General features: G+C 35.8%; 1 protein-coding gene across 1 annotated transcript in view; it reads right to left on the bottom strand.

Moving 5' to 3' along the window:
• The window catches only part of VWA8 (von Willebrand factor A domain containing 8), a 183367-nt gene that overhangs the window by 119989 nt on the left and 38740 nt on the right, over nucleotides 1–24638 (bottom strand). Inside the window, exons 6-14 of the mRNA XM_064714194.1 lie at nucleotides 23898–24062; nucleotides 23510–23559; nucleotides 23082–23190; nucleotides 20233–20337; nucleotides 13061–13192; nucleotides 11611–11745; nucleotides 11453–11530; nucleotides 6675–6835; nucleotides 5441–5554 (exon numbers count right to left, since the gene is read on the bottom strand). Coding sequence (XP_064570264.1) covers nucleotides 5441–5554; nucleotides 6675–6835; nucleotides 11453–11530; nucleotides 11611–11745; nucleotides 13061–13192; nucleotides 20233–20337; nucleotides 23082–23190; nucleotides 23510–23559; nucleotides 23898–24062 — 1049 coding nt within the window. The remainder of the gene's footprint in view (nucleotides 1–5440; nucleotides 5555–6674; nucleotides 6836–11452; nucleotides 11531–11610; nucleotides 11746–13060; nucleotides 13193–20232; nucleotides 20338–23081; nucleotides 23191–23509; nucleotides 23560–23897; nucleotides 24063–24638) is intronic.

Here is a 24638-nt window from a genome sequence, read left to right on the forward strand (position 1 = left end):
CTACAGCATAGTTGGCTCATCTGTACATCGTAACAAGAAACCTGTGATACAACAGGGCAATTACAGCAAGTCTCTTGTATCAAAGCAAACAAAGGCGGTGGTATGAGTTTTTCTCAGCTGAAAGTCATAAGCCTAGAAGCTACTCCCTGATTGATAAAAATAGAAATAGATGTCTAAAAACATCACATGAAAGAGAAACCAATGGGAATGTCACTGTCACTAAGCATAAAAGAAGGTCAGGGAACATTAGCCAACTTTATTACAGAAGAAAACATTTCCTAGATAGGATAAATACATATACTTTCAGACTTACTTTCCATAACATTACTAGGAAACAAAGCAACCCTCCTCCAGATATCCATCAAATTCTGGCCCTTCTACAACACCATAAGAGAACACAAGGAACCAACTTTTAAGGTGTAGGACTCATATTTCTTTTATATCACTTCCTATTCACTGCCCCCAAAGCACTTGGTGGGGACAGCCAGGGAGGACAGGAAAGAAGTGGGAGGAGATGAGATGCAAAGTCAGGGAAAGCTAATTTGGTGATATCAGTTCAATTCACTCATGTACTCTCTAGATTTGGACAACATCACTGCTGTAGGTTTCCAGGTTGTAAACATGAAAAAAAAATATTTGGCTATTTCAAAAGCCCATTGTTTGAGTGATGTTTGCAATGCTGAAAATATCAGGCTAAGTGTATTATTAAACAAACACCATGAATGACTCAGTTCTGCAGTGCTAAGTTCCCATCTTCCATCAGCACAACTGAAGAGCTTCAAAGTTGTTCCATCACATTACAGATCAAGTCTCAAAAAGAGCACAATATGGAGAGCTCCTACATGGAGCTTTAGGTCAGAGAAAAGAAATCTTTGATGTGACAAGAACTCTTGTGGGTTTTACAGATGAAGACAAAGTAAATGTAACTTGTTAAAAACTTGGCATCTTTGAAATTAATGAGCCTCAAACATGGTGGGAAGATTTGATGTTAACTGATTCATGCTAAGAGTCTATCCCTCTCTCTATTAAACATTTACTGACAATACAGGCAGCAAGGCATTCTCCTAATAAAATGAGTGTCCTTGTTTTGACATCACTGTTTAATTTTTCAGCTAAGGATTACCACCATCTTTCTTATAAAGAAAATCACACACATAGATCAGGGTGATTTTAGGGAAAGATTTTATTGTTATTGATCATGGTTCTGAGCAATTGAAGCTCCTCATAGAAAAACAAAATAAAATAAAATGCAGAATGGCATTTCTAATGCCACTTTTTGTAAGACTAAACTATCTTTGATTATCTCTTCCTGTAATATGATTTAATAAATCTCATTTTCTATCAGATTTTGTAAGTTGGGAATTATTCCAACCCTAGAACCAAAATGACCTATTGTTATTTTTTTACTGTTTCTTTTAAATTTCACCACAGTCTAAAATTAACAGATGCCTTTATCTTAAAATTCACTTAACTGGAAAAAAGCCAAACCCCTAAACAACAAATGAAGTCAAAGCTAAAAAATGCAAGCAATTAAAAACTCTATTACTTGTTAAATTTACTCCATGCCACAATTACACACATCTGTCTCATCTACTGTGCATTCCTTTTCAACCTAACCACATAGAAAAGACTCCACTCTCTGCAAGGCATTAAAACCACCTATGCATTATGAGTGACTTATTTTAGTTTTTCAACTATCCTATTATGCATCTACTCCTAGATTTCCCTATAATAGCTGCCTTTCTGTTCATCACACCAAGAACTCAGCATCTGTGTGTGCTGAAGGGGTATACCCACACAAACAGGTTATATACTGCATCCTGAGACCAACAAACACTTCACTGCTGGATCTGTAAAGGCTGTGTGCTACCTTTACAGCATCTGTCTGGGTGAAGTAATGGATGATTACAGAAGAAATTCTATGCAGAAGTCTTGGATATGCACTCCTTGGACACACTTACTTTCTGAACTTGTTCGGGGAAATGAATCATGCAATCATTAAATGAATAAGTTATCAGCAGCTATTATTTCCTTCTATGTAAAATATCTCTAAGGACCATCTGTCACTTTCTCAAGGGCAGCTTTTTTCTTCTCCTTAAACTCATGAACATGAATTCTTAGTTTCCTCAGAGGAGTGAATGAGTTCTGCAACCATTTGTAGCTTAACTTCACAGCCAAACTGGCATAATAAAGAATATAGGAAAAAGGACACTCTGGCCACCACTAGTTACTTTGCAGCTTACGGGTTTTCAGCAGGGCAAGGAGTATCTCAGAATGTCCCAAAGGCAATGCACTGCTGGCACTTGTCACTCCTGAAAGAGCTATTTTATCCATCAGCCTGAAGCCCTTCTTAGAAAAATGGAAATTTTTCTACAGATGTAGAAATGTAATGAAATAATAGTGAACATATTACTCAATGACACTAATTAACCTAATTTAAAATCAAAATATACTTTTTTACCTCTTACAAAAGTAATAAAACTTTGAAATGTTGTCAAATATTTGACACATGAATAATAGTGCTCTAATCTGCAAAAACTGAAAACAATCTGAAAATCAAATCATACATTCCTCTTTGTCCAGCACCTCTAATAACATCATCATGGTTTAAGCACATTCACATTCTCTACTGTAATAGTTTGCATTTGTACACAGAGGCATGTGACTTCTCAAGATCACAGCACGATCTGAAACACCATCCCTTTAGTAAAAAAACACAAGAAAACATCTTGATCTTCTTCTTTCTCTTCTACTACACATAAGAGTATTTTGACTATTGAAGCACTAAAGATTAAAGGCACTAAAAATGCAGGAACATATTAATATTCCCTTATTGGAAAATTAGGTAGGCAATGTGTCACTCGAACATTACAGATTCAGTCCCAACAAAACCGAGAATGACATCATCTATTCCACAGGCCTGGCAAACTGCATCACACTGAAATTACTTTAGTCAAATCTAGCAAATCAGGATAAAAAAAGCTCAGAAATCCAGCTAAGGCCACTAGTCACAGTCACTGGCATGTGACTCTCATCAATATGGAGAGCATCTCCCAGATGTGATTTGGATAAGAATTTGCCCAACCAGTCAGCTAATAAATTCATATTACAACATACTCTATGTAGCTTCTCCAAAGCCAATGTATTGCAGGCAAAGGAGGGATGGTGAGCACTGTTGGGATTAAAATCTGTGATTAAATCAGCTGTCAGTACCTCAGATATGATTTGATGGATTAATTCTGCAACACTGGAAGATACTGAAGTTTGCAGTAACTGACAACTACTGCTGAAAAGGATGAGTAGGAAGGACAAATACAGTCCTGGAATCAAATAGCAATTATTGACATTGCATCCTGGATTCAGTTAGAAGGCAGTGAGTGATGTTTTCAGAATATGGAAGTCACCAGAACAAGGATGAGGTACTGGAACACCTTCATTTCCTCAAGGGTTGATGAAGACAACACCCTCTCTATATAGAGGAGTCATCCAGTGATGCTAAAGAAGCACAAAGCCAAAACCAAAGAAGCAGATATATGTTTTCATTATTTTAACTTCGCTTTTTAAAATAAGTCATTACAGAAAACAAAGGCAGAATGAAAACTTCACCTAGGAGGATTCTCAGCAAAATGGACTTCAGATAATTCAGGAGCAAGAATTTTCATCTGCATCCAGGATGGTGCTACATGGTCCCACTGAGCTTCCAGATATAAGAATGACTACACAATGGGGTATCTGTTTGTTTCTGAGACCCCATTTCTGACTAATCAGAAATGCATTCTTGTCTAGCACAACAGACACACTTTGCTTATGGATTAGAGATCACTGTCAGTCAGATAATTAGGAGCTTAGTAACTCAGAAACATTATATTACAAAATATTGAGGTGGTTAGATAAAAGCAGTACAGTGAGATGTGAAGGAAAGAGAGACAGCCTTTCAAGGACAGCAAAAAAAACCTGCAACTTTTGGAGCCTTCAAAGTAGCCAAAACAATGCACAATTGCCATTGAACAGCCGAACCAAAAGGTTACTCAATGAGGCTAAAAACAAGGAAAGTAGATACACAAGTGACACAAAGGAGAAGGGTCTACAGAACAATCATTAAAAAAGACAGGTTGGACAGGTGCTCATGGTCTAACAGATAATGAAGATTAAAGGGAGAGCACTGCCAAAACAGCCATTGTTAGAACAAAAAAGGATGTGCAGGATCCAGATGTACATCTCTGTTCCTGTGAGAGAGATTCAATCCACTAGGAGTGGCAGCTCTGAAGATGAATGTGTGATGAGCTATCCAGGTTTTTGGAGTATATTGGATATGAACTAAAGGATACTAAGCAAAACAGCACAGCCACTGCCATTCTGCCTGAAAGCACGTTGGACAAGACTATGAACACAAAGCAGGGAGGAGACTGGCACAACAGACATATTTCATAGTAAAAGGTGTGATGCAAAGTAGGGATACCATGCCAGGTGGGCCCTTGGAGCTTTTCGCTGCTCTTTTCAAAGTCTGTGCTTAAAATCCTGACAAATAGAACATTTCCTTGATATACAGTTCTTCACACAAATAAAACAAATGCAGGAAATTACCATCTAGCTAGGTGTATGGCCTCTGCAGACTGGACAGAATTTGCAACAAGTAGGCTTAGAATGAAATTTGAGGGTTTTGTTGGTTTTGTAGGAGCAGTTCTTGCCTTATTTTTTTTAAACCCACTGTATTTTGATTGAAAAGGGAACCAGAAATATGGAAACAACTAGGAAGTAAAAGAAAAGCAGCTTTTCTAAAGGGTAGACTATGGAGGCCAAAGAAAAAAATCAGATTCAGCAAGACAACTGAGAGAAAATGTGTGGCATATCATGAGTGCACCCCTGCTACAAACCCACCAGGCCTCTTCAAAGTTTGGACACATGCACACCCTGCAGCATAACATCTGTGGAATGTTTCTAGCAGACAAGTGGAAGTAAAGGAACAAAAAGAATAAGCATTATGGGTCCCAACCCATCCTTAGGATTTCCTGCCCCATATTAATCGTAAATTAAATACCAGCTTTCTAGCTCATGAGGCAAAAGAAAGTAACAAGTAGTATTTATCTTCAATTTAGCTTTATTTTCCAAAACTTTTAATAAAATGTTCCAAAATTAGGTACTATATAGCTTTATATCTATTTTTGTACCTAGTTAAAATTTCTTTTCAATTTCTATCTCCTTCTCTTAAACATTATTGAATATTTTCCTTTTAGTTCAAGCACTCTAAACAGGACATAATTTTGCCATACTACAAAAAGAAATAGAGCTAAGGAGGGGCCTTATGTTTAAAAGATGCTTCTCTTAGCAATTAGAAGGAATCAGTTTAACAGAAAAGCATTTTGCTTTTTTTTTTTTATTAGAGAAAAAATTATGAAATTGAAATGTTGTTTGCATTCTATAGTCGTAGCTGGTACTTTACCTCTCCTGTAGTTTCTCATCAGAGAGCTGTAATTCTTCTTTTACATTTTGGTATCTATCTTCCCTTAACAATCTGGTGCCATCATAGAGAGTCAGTTCTCTGTCATGTATTAGTCTGAAAATAAAGAATAAGCTCTATCTTAACTTTGATTAATTTTTATAATACAGGTAACAGCTAAGGGTATTTTTAAAAGTTATCTCAGTTAAAATACACCTCAGTAAAAAGAAAAAATGATACCAACTCATCATGCATCCTGGCATGGAGGTAAAATAAGTTTTGGTGCAAAGTCAATCAACTTATTTTAAATCCATATGGTAAGAACATGAAAAGTAAAATAATCTGTGTTAACAGTGGAGTGTGCATAAATGGCACAAAACTGCTTTTATGTTATGCTTGTAACAAATAATATACTTTTATTTCTTGAAATGCTATCTTTCAGCTGGCTTTAATGATTAATATAAATACAAGTCCAGGTTTTATTTTGTGATATGCAGAAGCTGATTGTCAAAACTAAAAATCAGAAAGGAACACTGAACAGATGAAAAGGCAAAAACACAGGCAAGTATAAATCTCTGTTCTGTCCTTCTGCACATATATATAAAATAATAGAAAGAAGAAAATACTTTTGCTGTAACGTGCTTTTAAAGCTCACTATGTCCTCTGATTTGCAAAAGGCAGTATATGATGGATGCATATGAAATGGCATAAAAATTTGACTGAACAGTATAAATAACTATTAACATAGTATTTGCTATTACTGTGTTCTGCAAAGTTTAATTTATTTTTTATTGAATTATGAAGTCATGTTTAGAAAGAGATCTTTGCAATCAATACAAAGTATGCTGTGTAACATATATTATAACCTACTTGCTTAGAAGTAGAATGCACTCAAAATGTTTCAAATGTTTTCTGACATCTTGGATTTTAAAATTGTTAAACAAATATTACTAATTTTCAGATTTCATAATTCTAGAATAAAATCTAGCTCATTCCAAAATTCAGACTTACATTCTATATTTCCAACAGCCTGAAACTTCCTGCATTATTTTAGGTTTACAAAAAATTAAAGAATTGCTTCAGCTCTTAAGCATTGAAACTGTAATGCTCAGCTTGATCTGTACAGTATTCCTGAAGTTCCAAAGCCATATGCACCAGCAGCAGCTTCAGGTCTCAGTGTGCATGCCCTCAGTTCACACACCACGTGCACCCAACCTGTCCAAGCTGCCCTGCTGACCTTTGGAGCACAGCTAGAGTGCCAGGGTTAATTCGGTGAATGCCGTCAAGAAGAACAAGCTTTCCTTCAAGAGCTGCAGTGACAAGTGGTGACGGTCTCCAAGCAGTGTCTCCGTTTGGAAGAGTGTATCTTTGCTGGAGCAAATCTCTAGCTGTCATATCCTGGAAGTATCAGTCCATCAGAAGAATATAATTATGATCTAGTCTCTTAAATTACAAGTACGTGCTTTCTCCTTAAAAAACTGCTTCTGTTCTTCCCAAGAATAAAGGAAGATTAGCAGGAAATCTTCAACTACTTTTCCAAAGAGTATTAGCAATACACACACAAAACTATTCACTAAATGCTAAATAGTCTCTGGAAGTTCTAGACTTGCCAATATCACCCCTTTGAAACAAGAACAAAAGCTTTTCTCCCACCTGCCTCTTTAACAAAACACAAGACTATGACAACTTGTACACAGCCTGTGCACAGAAGGGGGCAGCAATTTACACCTGGAGCAAACAAGAATAATTTCTTTCATATGGAAGCCACCTGAAGGAGCAAAGATTTTATCATTAATCTTGAACACAAACCAGCATGACATTCCACCTCTCAGGAGGAAAATACTGCTGGAAGCATCAGAGAATAATGAACAGGGTAAGAAAGAAGCCTGTAACATAGAATTTATCAAAGGTAAATAGCCTAGCACAAAATAATACTCAAGGAAAAAACCAAAGACAAAATCTAGCATATCTTCCAGCACACATATTTTAGATGTTGAACTACAACAGGTAAGCACGAGAGAAACAAAGACATAATAGTAATTTTGTGACTTGGAAGACTAAATTCATTGCTCAGGCTGTGCTGTGAGCACAACCCAGAATCAGATAAAAACATATTTTCTATTGTAATTGTAGCTTTTGCATATGTCTTTTTCACAACCCTAAACTCTTTGAACTTTAAAGAATAAAAATAGAATACATTACATCATACAGCCTGAATAATTTCCTTTTTCTACATTTCCTTAAAAGCCCTAAAATAACAGTTCAAAGTCTGGTTCCTTCAGTGCTTCCACATTTATCTAATTTAAAGTCACATTCAAATCCACAAAACCATACCATGTTTTTACTGTTGTATTTCTCTTGTTTTACTGCTGCGTACACTCTTTTCTATATAATTAACAAATTAGACATTAACATTTTTATAAAAGAGAGAAAAATGTGGGCTTAGGACTTGCTTAAGAACTGTGCATTCAGCAGCTAGTAAATGCTGTAATGAATATTTAACTAACACACCTTTGGATAATTCACCTCTAGAGAAATGAAACAACATACAGTGTGAATTGACTGGGAGCCTGGTATGCTGTACAGCATGTCCATCTCTAATTCTAACCATGAGAACCATCCATTAATTTTCAGCAGATAAACTCAGAAGAGCATTTTGTGCAAAATATTTTCTGAAATATAACATGAATATAACATTATGATTTAAATGGTTGAATGAGATTCAGTTAAGGGATGATTAAAAAGGAATACCACTGCTAACACCTGCACAGTTTTTGTAAGGAGCTTATTTTACGGCTAAGTACCTGCTCAGTGATTTATTGTTTTTATTTATTTACCCTAACTCAATTTTTAAAAAGTTTTATTCAAATCACTAAATATATGATATTAAAACTAATCTTAAAATACTCTAATGCTAAAAAGGCCTCCCATTGGAGGGGAGGTCACTGAAGTGTAAGAATTAATTATTCCTCTTATTTTGGACAAAGCAATGGCAGCAATATATTGCCTTGTGAAACAAAAAGCTTATTTTAATTTGTAGCAGTCATTTTAAATTATGTGTTTTACATTTCATTGCTTATTTTCTAGAGCAGTTTGTATACAGGAAAAAATATGTTTAGGAGAAAAACTAAGTAGGGTAACTTCTTTTGCATTCCCTCTAGCAGCTAATACCAACACAAGCTTCCAACCTAGCCATTTTTCATGGCTTGTAGTACTAATCATGTTCTTGGCAATCATGAGGTGAAGAATCTATGTTTCCTGCTTTTTATGCATATTTGGATTCATCATTTGTTAGTATTTCTCAAATAAAAAACTGGAAGGATTTGGTAACAAAAAATTATGAGGTCAGGCAAAAAAAAAAAGTCCTAGAAACAAAAACACCACAGTACACAAACACTAGTGATATGCTTACAAAACTGGTTTTGCTAGGGAAGAAAAGGAGCAAGTTGCTGGCAAATTGTTATAACATGACTTTGACTGTTACTTCTTTTCTCCTCTGAAATTCTGGGGGGAGAAAATATTTTATTTTAAGCATTTGGACTAAAAGTTCCCTAGTTACAGTCCACAAAGCACTAGCTGGCTACTGCTTCTCATTTGCTGTTGCTTAACTACATTAAGAGGCAACTTAAAAACAAACCTTTCCTAATCAGGATGAGTTTCCTTTCTTAGCAATCTACCTACATGGAACTACATATAATGAGAAATCCATGTAATGATGTCAGATATCACAAATGAGACAGGAACTGCTCTCTCAGCCAACTGTTAGTATAAGAGATGATCCATGTTCCAAAAGGTTTGCTTTAGGTAAATTTGATCCTCACCTCACAACACAAAAACTTTTAGAGTTGTTTTTTCTGCGAAATCAATATAGAGAAATACATCTTTTCACACTACTCAGGTCCTTCAATCAACTTCAGTTGCAAAGAACAATGAAGCAAATACTAAAAGTAAAGACTATATATATATACACACATATATATACACACATATATTAAAAAAAAATCAAGAATTAATTTCTTCAGTCAGCCTGAGCAGAAACGATTCTATTTCTTCAGACCAAAGGTTAATGTCTCTCTACTCATCTTTGTGCCTGCAAAAATTATCAGAAGGTAAATAACAACTATAGAACAAAGAAAAGCCTCCTTAATTTTAGAAATGGATTTAGGACTGTATGATGTCTCTCTGAAAAAAAACCCCAGAAGACTTTTTCTGAATGAAAGTAGAAAAATATGCTAAACTTACAGCATTATCAAACTTTCATAGTCTTCACTGCTGAATTAGTGTATAAATTTAACATTTGTTCCATAATTAAATTATCCTATTACTTTGCTAAGCAAAGCCCCTGATAGGTTATATATTTTTAGAAAAACAAATGCATTCTGAAATTCTATTTACAGCTCAGCTACATTCATGTATTTTTATACACTGCTTTTTGCAAAAACTTTTGAGTTTATGTAATGTACGTAACATATGTACATTAGGAAACATTTATACGCATAGACACATATGTGGATCTCACCTAGTCTTGGCTATACAGGAATTTACAATGAAGCAGCCTTCAGTCATTTATTTGCTTTATTGATACTGTTTTGATATCACCAAAAGCCTTTCTATAAAACCCCTTTGCCCTGTGAGCTTGATTAAACCCTGGTGAAACCAAAGCAAATAACTCCCTTCAGTGAGATCTCAAATCCTTTCCTAGATTTTATTTTTATAGGAACTACAGATCCCTTTCAAAGAAAGATGCTTACTAAATGGTTCCACTGTCAGCTCTGCTCATGTGACTCCAAAAATGAAACCATCTGCTCATATTCATAGAAGCCGTACTAAATAAAGGTAGGAAGTTGAGAAACAGTGGCCATGTTTTTTAGCAAATAATTATCTAATTTTGCTGGTGAATACCAAATATTGTATCATGTGCAACAATACAAGAGTTAGGCTGTGCTCACCCTTAAGCAGGTTTGTCAAGTTGCAGAAGTTATTTTTCTGGGATGATTTAAAACTGTGTTTACAGTGACAAGTACAGAGAGAAGTACGCAGAGCAGCTGGACACAGAGTTCTAGCTCTGGAACTATACACCTATTTCAAAAGGTGACTAGACAAAAGATAGTAGGCACTGCTGGGAATCCTGGTATATTGTTATGAACATGGCACAACACTGATGAGGATATGTAGACCTGCAACCCAAATCTGCTCCCACTTGGCCACGTTTAAGTATAAGAAAAGGGCAGAAGTCATCCATCTGACTCCAGTTATGCAGACAGAGCTTCAAAGTCTTCGCCCTTATCAGCTGAAGCCACACAGGGGGGAAAGGAAAAGCAGTGGGACCCTGTCTGGGGACGTTCTCAGCAGTGCAGGAGAACATAAAACGGACTGTCTTTTTTATCATCATCAGTATTTCTCTTTTCTATTTCACTCTCACTTTTCCAACATTTCAACCTCATCACCCATCTCTGTCAGTGTTTCTCCCCACATGCCAGTACACTTTTAAATCAGATGCCAATGCTACTTCTTTCTTTGGAGGTGTCCATGCTGTCTGGGAATAAATTAAAGCAGAAAAGGGATGGAAGAAAGAGACCAGTGTGTTGCATTAAACCTGATGCTAATGTTTTCCTGCAGCATTGCCAATTATTACTTAGAACTGTGTATCCTGTTCTATATGGTGTATTTTGACTCACAAGGTCATAGGAGACCCTTGACTTCATATTTTCTTTAAGCACTTTCATTCCCCAGGGTTATGGAGACAACCTTACACATGTGATCTCTGTGTGAAAAGCAAGCAGATTAATTAATTCTACTTTTAAATCTTGTAGTTTTTCAGTCTATGCCATGATGTCAAGACAACCTAAGACAGATAATTCTTTCCAAACAAGTACCAAATGACCACTGGCTATGACATTGCTCTTAAGGTTGACAGGGCTTGGGACTTGCAAAAACACCCAACACCTTTAGTGTTGTGAGGAAGTCTCTAAGACCATATTTAAAGCATAATCATCCAGCAGATAGTTTCCTTACTTGGTATAGCATGATAGGCTCTATGCTGTATCCCAGTATATCAGCAAACTCCTTGGCAATAACTGTTTTGCCACAACCCTAAAAAGTTAAAAAATATTAATTAGATTGCATCATAAAGATCATGGGGGAGAAGGGAGAATAGAAATTTGAATTCTTACTTTTCCTCCAATTAAACACATATCTTTAACCATATGGGATTGCATCATTTCTGCCAACAGTTGATTATGGCTGGAAGTCCTTATGAAAGTATCTGATTGAGAACGATTTTTTAACATTCCAGTTCCAGCTGGAACCTATAAGAAAAAAAAAGTAAATCAAAATGCTAAATAAGCTATACTGTGATAACTGTAAGCTTTGTGTGAACTAGGTTATGCTTGTCCAAAACTACTGTAATATTTCGCTGATAATGGTCATCCATCAAACTTGAAACTGCCACTGTCACAAAACTAAACCCCGTAATTTTTGATCGATAAACTCCTTCACCTATTCTTCATGAAAAAAATTAACAAAATGTGAATCAATACAATTACAGCATTGGGGTACACAAAGAACTTCAGGCCGTTCATGAAAGAGACGTATAATAAAAAGTCACCAATACTCACTGCTCATCAGAGAAACGTGGAAGGGATAGAGCAATTAGTATTGTGAAAATCTGGAGGAACTGCTTTGACCCAAACTTTGGAGAGATTAAATTGTTCACCACATTAAGGCTCTTGCTCTACACTTCCACTTCCTGCTCTAGTCTGGAAACTGTTTCATCTACAAACTTCTTATGCCCTCCTGTTCAGAGAGTATAAGAGAGGCATTCTGCAGTAGTACTTTCAGAATGTATCGCCTATATGCAAAATGAAAACAAAAATGTTTACTTCAGAAAATAATTGAATCAAGTTCCTACAGACTCAACTCTTCCTGAAAAATTCCCATTTGCTGTGATTCTCCTCTTCCTTTTGTCATGGTACAAACTCGCTTGTGGTATTCCACACCAATGTTGTTATAATCTCTCTGACTCCCACTAATTCACCTTCTTTACAGACTCTCTAGACTCTCCAAATTCAACATTAACTTCAAATTCTCAGATCAGCATCTGTTTCCTGAGTAAGAACTTATTTCACCACCTAGCAGGTCATAAACTTCATTGGAAGAAACTCAAACTAATCATATTTGATGTGATTACTTTTTTCCATTTTCCCAACATCCTGTGTCGGAACATTACCAAGCACTCATTAGATTTTATTTGAAGTGTAAACAAAGACAGACTATTGTTTTTACAAAAAGAAAAAGGGAAAGCAGCATTAAGAACATCATAAGTACTCTCTGCTATTCTAATCCAATAAACCAAAAAAAAAGAAAATGAATGGCTTTTTCTTTCATCCAAAATGTAATGATTCACATGGAGGAAACTATGACTTTATCTAGAAATAAAATAATGTGCATCCATAAACTAATATTCCAGTATCTAAATGTGTCTCCAATAAATACCATGTGTTATACTACCAAAAAAAAGTTCAGTGCAAATGACTTTTACTACCAAGTGTGTCAAATTCTTGAAGAGATGAAAACAAGTTAGTGTTTTTTAAAAGCATATTTGATGAATATATAAATTCATACCTGGAATGTCACTTCTTTTTCACCAATTTGGACAGTTACATCAGCTTTAAAGGGTTTGTTTCCATGTACACTTTCTACTCTGGTAATCTTCCTGGGAAACAAGTGTTTTTCTGAATCTTGAAGCTCAAAGCGCTGTAAAATTCAGTGGTGAGGAAATAAATTATTAAATACAATTTTCTGGGTTTTAGAACTGTTTCTTCTAAAATAATGCCAGAAGCAGATTCACAATTAATTGCTTGCAAAGTCCTAAATCCATTTACTTCAACTTTTACTGTAGATAGCTGTGTTCACATTCTAGATGGCCCATATATTTTACATTTAAAACCAAAGCAGAGAGTTTGTATACTTATTCAGACTGCAGTGACAGATATAAATTGAAAATGTCACATGGTGACTTTGCCAAGTCTTGGCCTGACAGTCTAAAATAAAACAAGAAATGAACCACAGCCTTTAGCATGTGTAATAATAAATCATCTATCTCTGCAGCTCACTATAAACAATTGCAGATTTAAACATCTGACTACCAATAAAATAACCAGCAAATATTGCATTTACTTAGTTTCATAGCTGCCTCATACAATGAAAATTGAGGACAACCTGTACAAATTAAGCCTTCAGCATGTTCTGGGTATATCAAGGACAAAACAGGACATATGTTTTCTTAATCCTCTTTCAAGCATTATATTCTTTGTATTTGCTGTACATAGAAAGCACGAAAATCATTAAATAACTTCAGTAATGAGAGTCATGTTGGGGACTTTATGCACAAAAAAAGCTAATAACTGGAACTACTGAATTCATAGAGCGATTTTAGTCAAAAGAGTGAAAGTTGAGTAAACAAAAGAAAAAGAAGTACTGTCCAGCTCATTAGCATTCTTAGAAAACAGAGTTTTTTAAACAGAATTCATAAATGTAAAATCACTCTTAAAATGGATATAGTATTATTACTACTAGGATTCATAGCGCTGCCTATCAAAGTTCAAAAACAAAACTGAGACAGATTTTTACAAAAGCTTTTTCTCTTCTTCACTTTATAAATTTATATTCTGGAGCAAAAGCTTACAAAAATACTGTTTAAACACGTATTTAAGATAAATGTGCTTTAGTAAAGGGCTGCACCAAATTATATTCTTATTGTAACAGCTGAGTCTACTTCAGATACCAATAAATTCTTAGACAAAAAGAGAGGACAGGAATGCCTGCTAAGTACTATCTCCAAGTATGATTCTAAGAAACACTCCAACTATAATTCTGTGAAAGCAAGTACCAAATGTTCTCATTCTTATCTTCATTAATAAATTGCAATATTCTTACTAATTTAATGGCATTTTGGATGGAGTTAAGGGTGCTTTTATACAAAACTGCCAACTGCTTGTACACTAAATCCCTTACCAACAAGAGAAAACAACTGTGAGTGAGTTAGATTACCTGCACCAGCAGAGGCTGGATACTGGGTAACAAGGAATTAGAGACAGCAACAACAGAACTTGCACACAAAGGTTTAGGAGTTTAAAATTTCTAAGGTATATTTTTGACTGGTTGCGGTTTTTTTGTTTTAGTGGGATTTTCTTTGTTTTTCTATGTTGTTGTTGAGGGTTCTGTAGCATTGTAGACATTAAGTCAAGGCAGTGAAAGAGGAATGTCTATACGCAAATTGTTACTGAATTTACACAATCTACACAATTCATCTAATTAACTTGAATTTATGACATGTAATTACATAGATGTTGCTGAACTGAATACTCTAGTGATTAAACAATCTCACATCTCTAGTAAATACCACATTTGCACCTGAACAGGAGCAGCAAACAAAACTGCCTGTGGCTTTCAGACCAAGACAGGTCTCTTTAAATCAGTTATTCATTTAGAAATCTGATAGGTAGAAATGGAATCAGAATAGCATAAAATGGATGTACCAACACATTAAACACTTCTGTTGAGCCAGAAACAATTTCCTCTACAAAATGTTTGAGCTGATAGCTGCAAAGGAAAAAAATATTTGTGGTTTGAGAGAACAACTACCAAGCCCATTCAATATCAGAAAGTTTAAGAGATACTTGGAAATCCAGAAGCAGGCAGCCTCACTGACTCAGAGGAAAGCAAAAGGAATAGATCAGTAACCAAAAACCAGGGAAGTGGTCTGGCAGCTCATAATCAGCAGGCCACGTTCTGCGTGCCTAAGAATATGCAAGAAAAGGCAAACTGTAAAAGTTAGGGGAAAAAGGAAGAGGAATTCTGACCACTTGGAAGCATCTAACAATTGGCAATATCTCAAAATGGAAAATGCAAAGAATACACCAGTAATCCAACTGGTCAAAGAAACAGAAAGCTAACACGAGCCAGAGCTGCAGATGACCACTCAGCTGAGCCCACAAGGCAGCCAGGCTATCCAAAAGAGACATGCAAAGGCTGGAAGATTATCTGCATGGGAAAGAAAGAGCATTTTCCAAAGAACCAGAGGACTGAACTGCTTCACAAGGAGCAAAATAGGAACTGCAAGTGCAAGATGGGATGGATTGATATATGAAGTCTGACAGATTCCACTACAATGGTATGTATTGGCACTAAGAACATCTATTAATGCAAAACCCCAAAGATTATAAAGTATTTTGGAAGGAGTAGGAGAGAAACAAATCCTTTCTTAGAACAAAATTTGCAACAGAAATATCTTAGAAAATAATTCTGAAGAATTCTTTCTTGTCTAGACATGAAATACAATTCCAGTCTTACAAGCACTCCTATGTACTGTGAGGTAGGGAAAAAGTTTTCATTGAGGAGGTCAAGTAAGATTAAAATGGGTGTGCAAGTATACAGAAATGAGAAAGGCAACAAAAAACCCTTTTATTTGATATAAGATCAAGACAATAAACACAGAATTAATCAAAGCATGAAAAAAAATGTAGGAAAACTCTAGGGCTTTAGAGTGAAGCTAAAAAAGGACATAGACTAAAAGTGACTTGCTCATTTATTAAGACAAACCTCTTCTGTCTGTATTTTTCTAAAATCTCATGGAAAGATTCTCCTGATTAGAAGGTAATAAAACCAAACAGTGGGTGTTTCCAATACTGTGAAAAAAGGTGCACAAAAGGCATGTGAGAATTAAAAGAGTAAACCCAAAACATCCAATAAATCTGCTGTAAAATACTAAACATTTATGCACAATGAAGAAATAAGTATAGAAAATGTGGAGCCTCTTATTCCCCACCTTCTTAGCCTAAATGAAGCCAATCAGTTTTATAAAAGCCTCTCAGCTGCATACAGAAAAGAAAACTGCAGTGCTGTGGGAAACATGCTCAAGCTTATTGTTTGAGAATGTTTAACTGGAAGCTGTTTTCCTTGAAATCAGTGATCTCTCCATGTCTCAGTCTTGCAGAGAAAAACCACAGATTTACTTTAAAACTTAATTTTTACAATTATGTTTCAAATGTTCATTTGTCAGTCAAAATAATTTCTCATGCCAATATTTCATGAAAGTACAGAATAATTTTGAAGACCAAAATTTCAACCAACTCGTATTTTCCTTTGTCAGATCTTCTGAGTTAAGGATCATCTTTAAGAATAAGAGAACAAATTGATACAGTTGCCAAAGTGCAGAAACTTCAAATAAGGGTAAACAAAGCCACATCACTGGCAAGTTCATTTTGGTACTTTTGTCCTGACTGTTGCAAGCTAGTGAACTAATGAGTGCTGCAAACTGTAGCTCTTGTACAAATGCTTTTGTATGTTAAGCACCTCTAAAGACCACTGCTGATGCTGGATTAGTGCACAATCCTTAAATGCATCTTTTTTTTGCTAACTAGTTTGAAACAAGGAGTTACATTAGAATCAAATTTAAAAAATTGGTTGATAGACATCCTTTTTTCTTCAACATTATTCCAGGTGGGGTCTCACCAGAGGGAAATGGAGGGGAAGAATCCCCTCTCTCAGCCTGCTGGCCAAGCTGCTTTTGATGCAGCCCAGGGTACAGCTGGCTTTCTGGGCTCAAAGCTCACAGTGCTGGCTCGCCTGAAGCTTCTCATCCACAAACACTCCCAAGAAAATACCTTCCCTCCCAGGGGAGGCATAAGTCAATATGTCACATTATTTCATTTCTGAGCATATGAATTACAAGTAATGCCTAGATCTTGGTATTGCCTCAGTAAGCAAGGTGCATAAGGAAAGAATATCTCCAAGCTGAAGATAACATTTGGGAAGACAGTGCTTTAAGAATATGATCTCTTCAGGAAACATGGACAGCAGTTAACAGCTGCCAAAACTACCTGTTTGGCATAACCACAGTCTATCTCACTTCTCAGCTCCAACAGCTGACTGCAAGGGAAAATACCCTGAAATTAGGGTATGCAACCCTATATTACTACATCCCGTATCTGCGTCTGAGCGTGACACCTAAACTGTACATTCCATTATCTGAAATTTGGGGTTTTTTTCTTTAAACGTTAGCTGAGCTTAAGAAGTGATTGAATACACAAATTAATCCATCAATGCCAACACACTTCCAGTATTTTTTGTTTTTTTTCAATTCTTGTTACACTCAGTTAAGATTAGCATGTCCTTTTACACAAAAAGAAGTATTCAGCAGAAGTTATTACCTGGACACTCTTATGAAACCCATAAAAAAGAGGAGTCTTGCTTCTGGTAGACTCCTCTCCCTCTCCATTTTTATAGAATGCAAAAAAAAATCTCTTATTAAAATGTATACAGTTCTGGAGCTGCTATTGCTATAACATCGTTATAAACAGATGTTCCTCAATACAACCAGTTATTTTCCGTATTTCTTAAGGTTCATTGCTTAACAAGATTTGTGGTGCCCAAATAGAATTAAATTCCAAACAAGATTATGTGTATTTGTTGACATAGTAAGTTTGTGAAGGTAGTGATGAGGAAGACTTTCTTCAAAAAGAGGAAAATTAACACAGAAAATTCCATGAAATAGGTACTTAAAAGCAGATTATTATTTAGAAAGAAAGTTTTATGAGCCAAATCAAACTGTCTTATACAAGAAGCAAAAGCATGCACAACATAAAGTTAAAGAAAAGAAATAGAACATTAAGCTGATGGTGTAGAACACAAAGACATTCACCGTCTGTAACTGAAGGAATAAACAAAATGACAAAGTATTTAAAATAAAGGCATATTAAAATAGAAGTGACTGTTACTGCTCTGCTAACAGATAAAAGTCTATTTACACACAGACGATGGATCTTACAGGCAACTTTAACCAGCCCATACTGTGGTGGAAGGAAAGCATGACACAGAACCACTGAAAGGTCAGGTTGGATGGGACCACAGAGGGTCATCTGCTCCAACCTCCCTGCCCAAGGAGGGTCATCCCAGAGCACAGGGCACAGGATTGTGTCCCTATGGTTCTTGAAAATCTCCAGTGACAGAGACCCCACAACCTCTCAGGGGTCCAGTGCTGGGTTACCCGCACAATAAAGCAGTTCTTCCTCATATTCAGATGGAAATTCCTGTGCAACAGTTAAAGACAAGTGACAAATTGCTTCTGGTCCTGGACTTCAGGCCATACTGGCTTACTTGGAGAAGTGGTAGGTAGGACCCCACAGAGTCAGCTTTGATGGTTCAGAAAAGCTAGCAAGTCATTCAGGACAACCTTCTAATCAAATGCAAGGACTGTCCATCCCAAAACTGAGGAAGACAAGTAGGAGAGCAGCCCAGTTACATAGGGAATATAGGACTGAACTCCAATGCAAAAAGGAGGGGAGAGAAGAATGTGTCAGCAGGGATGTCAGGCAAACATTTCCCTCGCACATAAACTTGGTTTTAGGGAAACCAAATTGCTAGCTACAAAGCTGGTTATTTCTAAATATGAACGTAGAAATAATATCTAATTTTCAGGACTGAAAGAGCTGGTTAAAATGCTTTAATGCTAATTTTCAGCAACATATGTAACTGCTACAACATATTAAAAGTTAAAGAAAGATGACACTGTGCTTAAGTTTTAAAAGATAAATAAAATAACCCATCACAATTATAGGCTTTGTAAGCTACTATTAAACATGGACAAACCGACAAAACAGATCTGACCAACAAGAAGCAACAAAAAGTAACACAGACCAAATCCAGAGACTAATACAATCTGTAATGATGCAATAGTGAATGTATTTTGTACATGTGATATTTACAGTCTTTTTAGAATCTTCTCTTAAACGTCAAATGCCAGAGGTATTTTTTATGCATTACCTTAACCATACAAATAACTATTTTCAAATTATTAACCACTTATTATATAATGAGGACTTTTCTGTGGTCTTTAACTGAGGTCTAAATATTCCAGAGATCGTAGAGATTTCACCTTTCACTATAATGAAATTAACTAGTTTATGAGGGCTTTTAAAAATACTGTTACAAAAGTTGCAAGCATTAGCAATAATGTAGCCATTTAATTTACTTAAGATTCCTGTTTTTATACAGAAATGATGAAGTATACCATGACCTGAAGTACCAGGTGCTGAATTGTATCCCCATTCATCTGTTTAGCCCAGAAATAAGTTCTACACCTTTACAACCAGACCCAAGAGCAAAGGGAGGGGGAAGCGGTGGTGCGCAGTTTGTCAGCACAGAAGCTTCATTTTCACTCCCTCCCATTCCTCACTCAGTGCACGTTGTCTGCAGCACAGACAGCAGGACAGGGCTTTCCTTTGCTTTTAGTTACTTTTTAGCTAACTGAGGCAGAGATGTTCCCCGGACTGTGCTTGGTTTTTTTGTTTTCTCGGAACTGTTCAGCCCTGCTGAAAACCCAGAAAAACACCAGGAGCTCCCAGCTGTGGCCCAGCAGGCCCCAGGATGCAGTGCTTTCCAGTGCAGGAGGGACTGACAAGAGACTGAGCAAGCTGAGCTGCAGCCCACACAAGGACTCTGAATTTGCCATCTCTTCAGAACAGCAAGAGGTTCCATTGTTAATGTTATTTATTTTTCCATGTTTGTGAGTGCTTTGCTTGTTAAATAAACAGCTTTTTCCACTTTTCTCAAAGGAGGTTTACCTCCCGAACCAGCTGGGGGAGAGGCCACTTGAATTTGCTTTCTAGAAAAGACCACTTCCGAAGTTTCCTCATAAATTTGCCCTAAACCAGGACATACCATTAATCAGGAGAACTACAGCCATAATCCATCACTCCCTAGAATTATAATATAAATATATATTCAATACTTACTTTTAACATGTCTTTGACTGCAGTTCGGCCTTCCTTTCCAAGGAAAAGATGATACGGGTAAAGCCGGTCAATAACATGCTGGACTGACATCATAGGAAAGGAATCCTAATTCAAATTTTAAAAAATTGAAAAAATTATTGGCTCATTCTATCACCAGCCATTAACCCAAAATTCTGCACAGCTTTGAACTTAAAATAAGACTGTAAGGGAAATATACAAAGGACCACTACAAGCAGTATTTGACTAGATGTCAAAACAGGCACTCCTCAGGTATAATTCATTATAATTTAAGTGTCCAAAGTAGATTAGAAGAACTATGTTCTAAAAATTATTTTCTTTCCTGTGCATAAATGGAAGCTACAGTGACTGGCTCTGATACCTAAAGACAAACATGGCCAAGACAGACAAATCCCACCACAGGTAAATGAGTTTCACAGTACCAGAAAAAAAACCATATGACAAGAAATCTGTACTTCAGTAATAATCTACACATTCACAGCAATTTATAGTACTTAATTTTGATTCTGTTATATTGAACCTTTTATTTTTTTTACTATCTCCCTATTAGATTTAAGTACTAACTCTTCTGTCAATTGCTGCCTGAACTAGAAACACATTTGACTATTTTGCTGCAGCAATAAAGAAAGAGAAATGCATTTATGACTACTTAAGACACTCTGCATAAAGCCTTTCCTGGTAGAAAAAAGGCATTTCAAACTCTCTCTCAATTGATTAAGTATAGATTGTTTGCTTCGAAACTGAATTGCAAATTTTTAAGGACTATTTGTGTGAAACACTAGTGGAAAACAGTCATTTGACCAGCACTATCTTTTCAAGCCTTCAAAGCAAATAAAGCAATTGAAATAAAATAAACTGATTTTCAATTATACACTTGGATTTACATAAGCACACAACTGAAAGAAGAGTTCCTTGGAAATGAAAGCAGGAGATGCATATTTTCTGAAATGCGTAATTCAATTTATAAACAGTAACACTATTTATAATGTTCCACATTAAAAAACCCCAGTAAAAATAAATAATTTATTGCACTATAGTAAATGTACAGCTTTAAGGATCACAGAGCCCTTAAATGCATTTTAAAAGTCCTCCATTTATATATAAAGACATACCATATAATTTTTCCACATTATCTCAAATTAGTAATAATTACAATGGAATGTATAAAATAAGCCTCTTCAGAAAAAGACCTTACCAAAAAAAATCCCTTTTGTCAGGCAGGAGTACACAAACTAAGAAATTATGTTTTGGAACTGTGTGACTCTATGACAGAAGATAAGAAACTTAATAAACTACTCATCACAATGCACTCTCTTCACACTTTTAAACAGACCAACTAAACTTGAAGCAGAGTTTGGCACTGACTCAGCATAAGGAAAGGAAAAATGATGTAGATCGAAATCACTGAGCACAGCTTAGAAATACAAGTGATTAAAACTAATTCTAAAAGAAACAGTTTATATTTACCTAAAAAGACATTTTCATACAATGTTCACATTCTGTAATGTAAAATAAAATGCTTCCTTCACTCCATAGTTTAGATAATAGCTTAGGGCTCATTTTCTTTCTGTTACTCTGAAAGCCATCTGGCATTCATTTAAAAATAATTTTTCACTTTGCAGCTTAAAGAATAAAAATTAGCAATTTATTTCAAAATCCAACAATATTTTTTCCCAAAGCCCTTCAAATACTACTTCATTTCACTGAGCTTGAATTTTCACCACTTCTTAATATCTAATGTAGGACCCCTAATTCAGAAAACAAATTATCTCTGTAAGTATCCAGCACAACTGAGGGGATTGTGCACCACAGTAACACAAGTAATTAATATGCTTTAATGTTAATAATCCAATAAAATATGTAGGAAGTGAAGTGCTGCTGAGCAGTACCATAGATAAAATGACTGCACATGAGACAGCAGAGAACTATCTAGAGTTCCTTCTACAGACACCTGCACCTTGGAGAGTGGGTCTAATAAACTCTCCTGGCATTTTACCCCCCTGGGTTGCGTTCCTGCACATGAAAGGGCACAAACCCCTCTCTATACAGATCTCATGTTCCTGACTTCTGTCAGGAGGCACCTTCCATGTTGTCTTTGACTTTTTACCATGGAATTATAAAGTCCAAGGGACAAAGGACTATCCAGGAAAGCAGAAAGACTGACCCAACTTTAGTCCTGAGCTGCCTGACCTGTCCCTGTGAACTCTGTGGATATACAATCCCTATTTCTCTCTGGACTTAGCTGTCAGGAAGCACTGCATCTTTGAGACTGCACAGCCTGCTCTTCACGTAATTCTCCATTTCTGTTTCTTCTAAATCCACCAGTCAGCCCAAAGACCCAATGTAGGCCTCCTCTCATACAATTTAACTCTTTCCTATGCCCACATTTGTTTTGGGTACTTTAGGGTGTCAGTGGAGAGCAGCAGGTTTCTTTGTAATGCAATCAATCTGACTCACATATGTAACATTAAATACAAAGCACTTTTAACTTGTGGTTTTTTTTTTCTCTCTACTTGCTACCTCAGTGCCATCAGATAAACTGTAGATGTCCTGAAGTCTGGTAAGGTGATTTACCAGAGTGGGTAAAATAAGAAATTGAGCACAAAGATACATATATTTAATAACAACACAAATCTTATGCCATACCATACTTTTTTCTTCAGTATTATGCTATATGTTTGGAGAATTTTCTCCCTCAAACTATTCTTAGTGTTTTCAGGGATTTTTTTTCAAATATTCACATTAATCTTCTTCTAACAACATGAATGAACCAAATCTCATTCTGAGCAATTTTAAACCCATACAATTTCACAGCACATGTATGCACATACCAAAATCTGAACTGCAGCCGATAAGCTGTCTAAAGGAAAATCTGGAAGTCCCAGTGTAGAAGATTCTTGAGAGCAGAGAGTTGTAGCAAAAGACAGGAGCTGAGAAATTCTGCATATGAAAAAGTAATTACAGAGTTTTATACATGCTATCTGTATTTAAAATACTAGAGCATAAAAAGTTAAATATAGTAAAAGATGCTGAAACTACTTCTGAGCGCACACAAGTAAGGTGTGACCGAAGTTCTAAAGCACTAAGGATTCATTATATGAAGGCTGCCTAGAAAAAGCTGTGCAAGCATCTGCCCACACATATTAAAAATTTCTTCACTTCTGGTCTCTATGCAGTTATAGAGACACAAAAATAGCATGGAATTCTGAAAGGACATAGTTTCTTCATTCAATTTCTTTTTTTAATTATGAAAAATTACCTCTCTGTGGAAATGTTTGATCCAATTGAATATAACAGCTGAAGATGGTCCTGGAAATAGAACATAAAATCACAGAGTAAATTAATTTTGGCATCATATTGTGGGTCACAGACTCACTCCTTGACACAAAATTAATTTTATTTAAGAATAAAAAAAAAGATCAAATTCTTTCTTTAATGGGCCGTGCTATGGAATTTATTTTTCTGCTGCAACATTCCATGGCAGCTCTAAGACTTGTCAGGAATTTACTATGCAATATGAAAATATGAAAAATGCACCTCAAGAAAAATGTGTTACTCAAGAACTCTTTTCAGAGATGAGGTAAGTAAAACACAACATCAGAATATTATCTCTAGTCAATACAAATGATCCAGTCTACCACACTCACCTTAAAGGGCAGATGATAAACATCTCTTGCTTGAAATCGAGAGCGGAGGGGTGGATCCAAAGGGTTACCAGAGTATTTAGGTACTGGCAGGCCCAAGGCTATCACTCGAAAATCTTCACTAACCCGAACAATCTTCCATGCATCTAACTCTGATTTGGTATGCTCCTAAATAAATTAAAACAAAGCAACAGAAAAAAAGAGGCCACATTGCATCATTAAAAACTTACGATGACTAAGCTCCAGCTCAATTAAAAGCCCCAGTCCGTAGCCTAAATGTGGTAATTTCTCAAATGTTCTCATCTTTCATGCAATAACTAGAGAGACTTGAACTGGTCAAATATGTGGATGATAAAAACAATTTTTTCCAAAATGAACATAGAAAAAACGACTAAGGTATAACTTTCAGACCTTTTTAGAAAGAAAAGAAAATAAACTGTTCACAAAATATATTTTGTTCTAAAGCATTAAAAGTGTGTTACAATGAACAAGGTTTTTTCTTCTTTATTTCCCTCTCTTATAAGTGTAAAGGCAACTAAAATCTCCATTTTAGAAGCTTCATTATTCTCCGTCATTAGGACATTAAATGTTGTATTATGTCAAGTAAAGGATTCTTGACATAAAAAAATGCTCTCTATCCACATCACAGTTAAGTCCTCCCTGAAACTATACATGAATACATTTCCTTCAGACCTAAATGCTCAATAATTATTCACACAGGAGATGCAAAATTGAACATTAGTT

The sequence above is a fragment of the Zonotrichia leucophrys genome, chromosome 1, assembly GCF_028769735.1.
Source record: "Zonotrichia leucophrys gambelii isolate GWCS_2022_RI chromosome 1, RI_Zleu_2.0, whole genome shotgun sequence".
NCBI classification, from domain to species: domain Eukaryota; kingdom Metazoa; phylum Chordata; class Aves; order Passeriformes; family Passerellidae; genus Zonotrichia; species Zonotrichia leucophrys.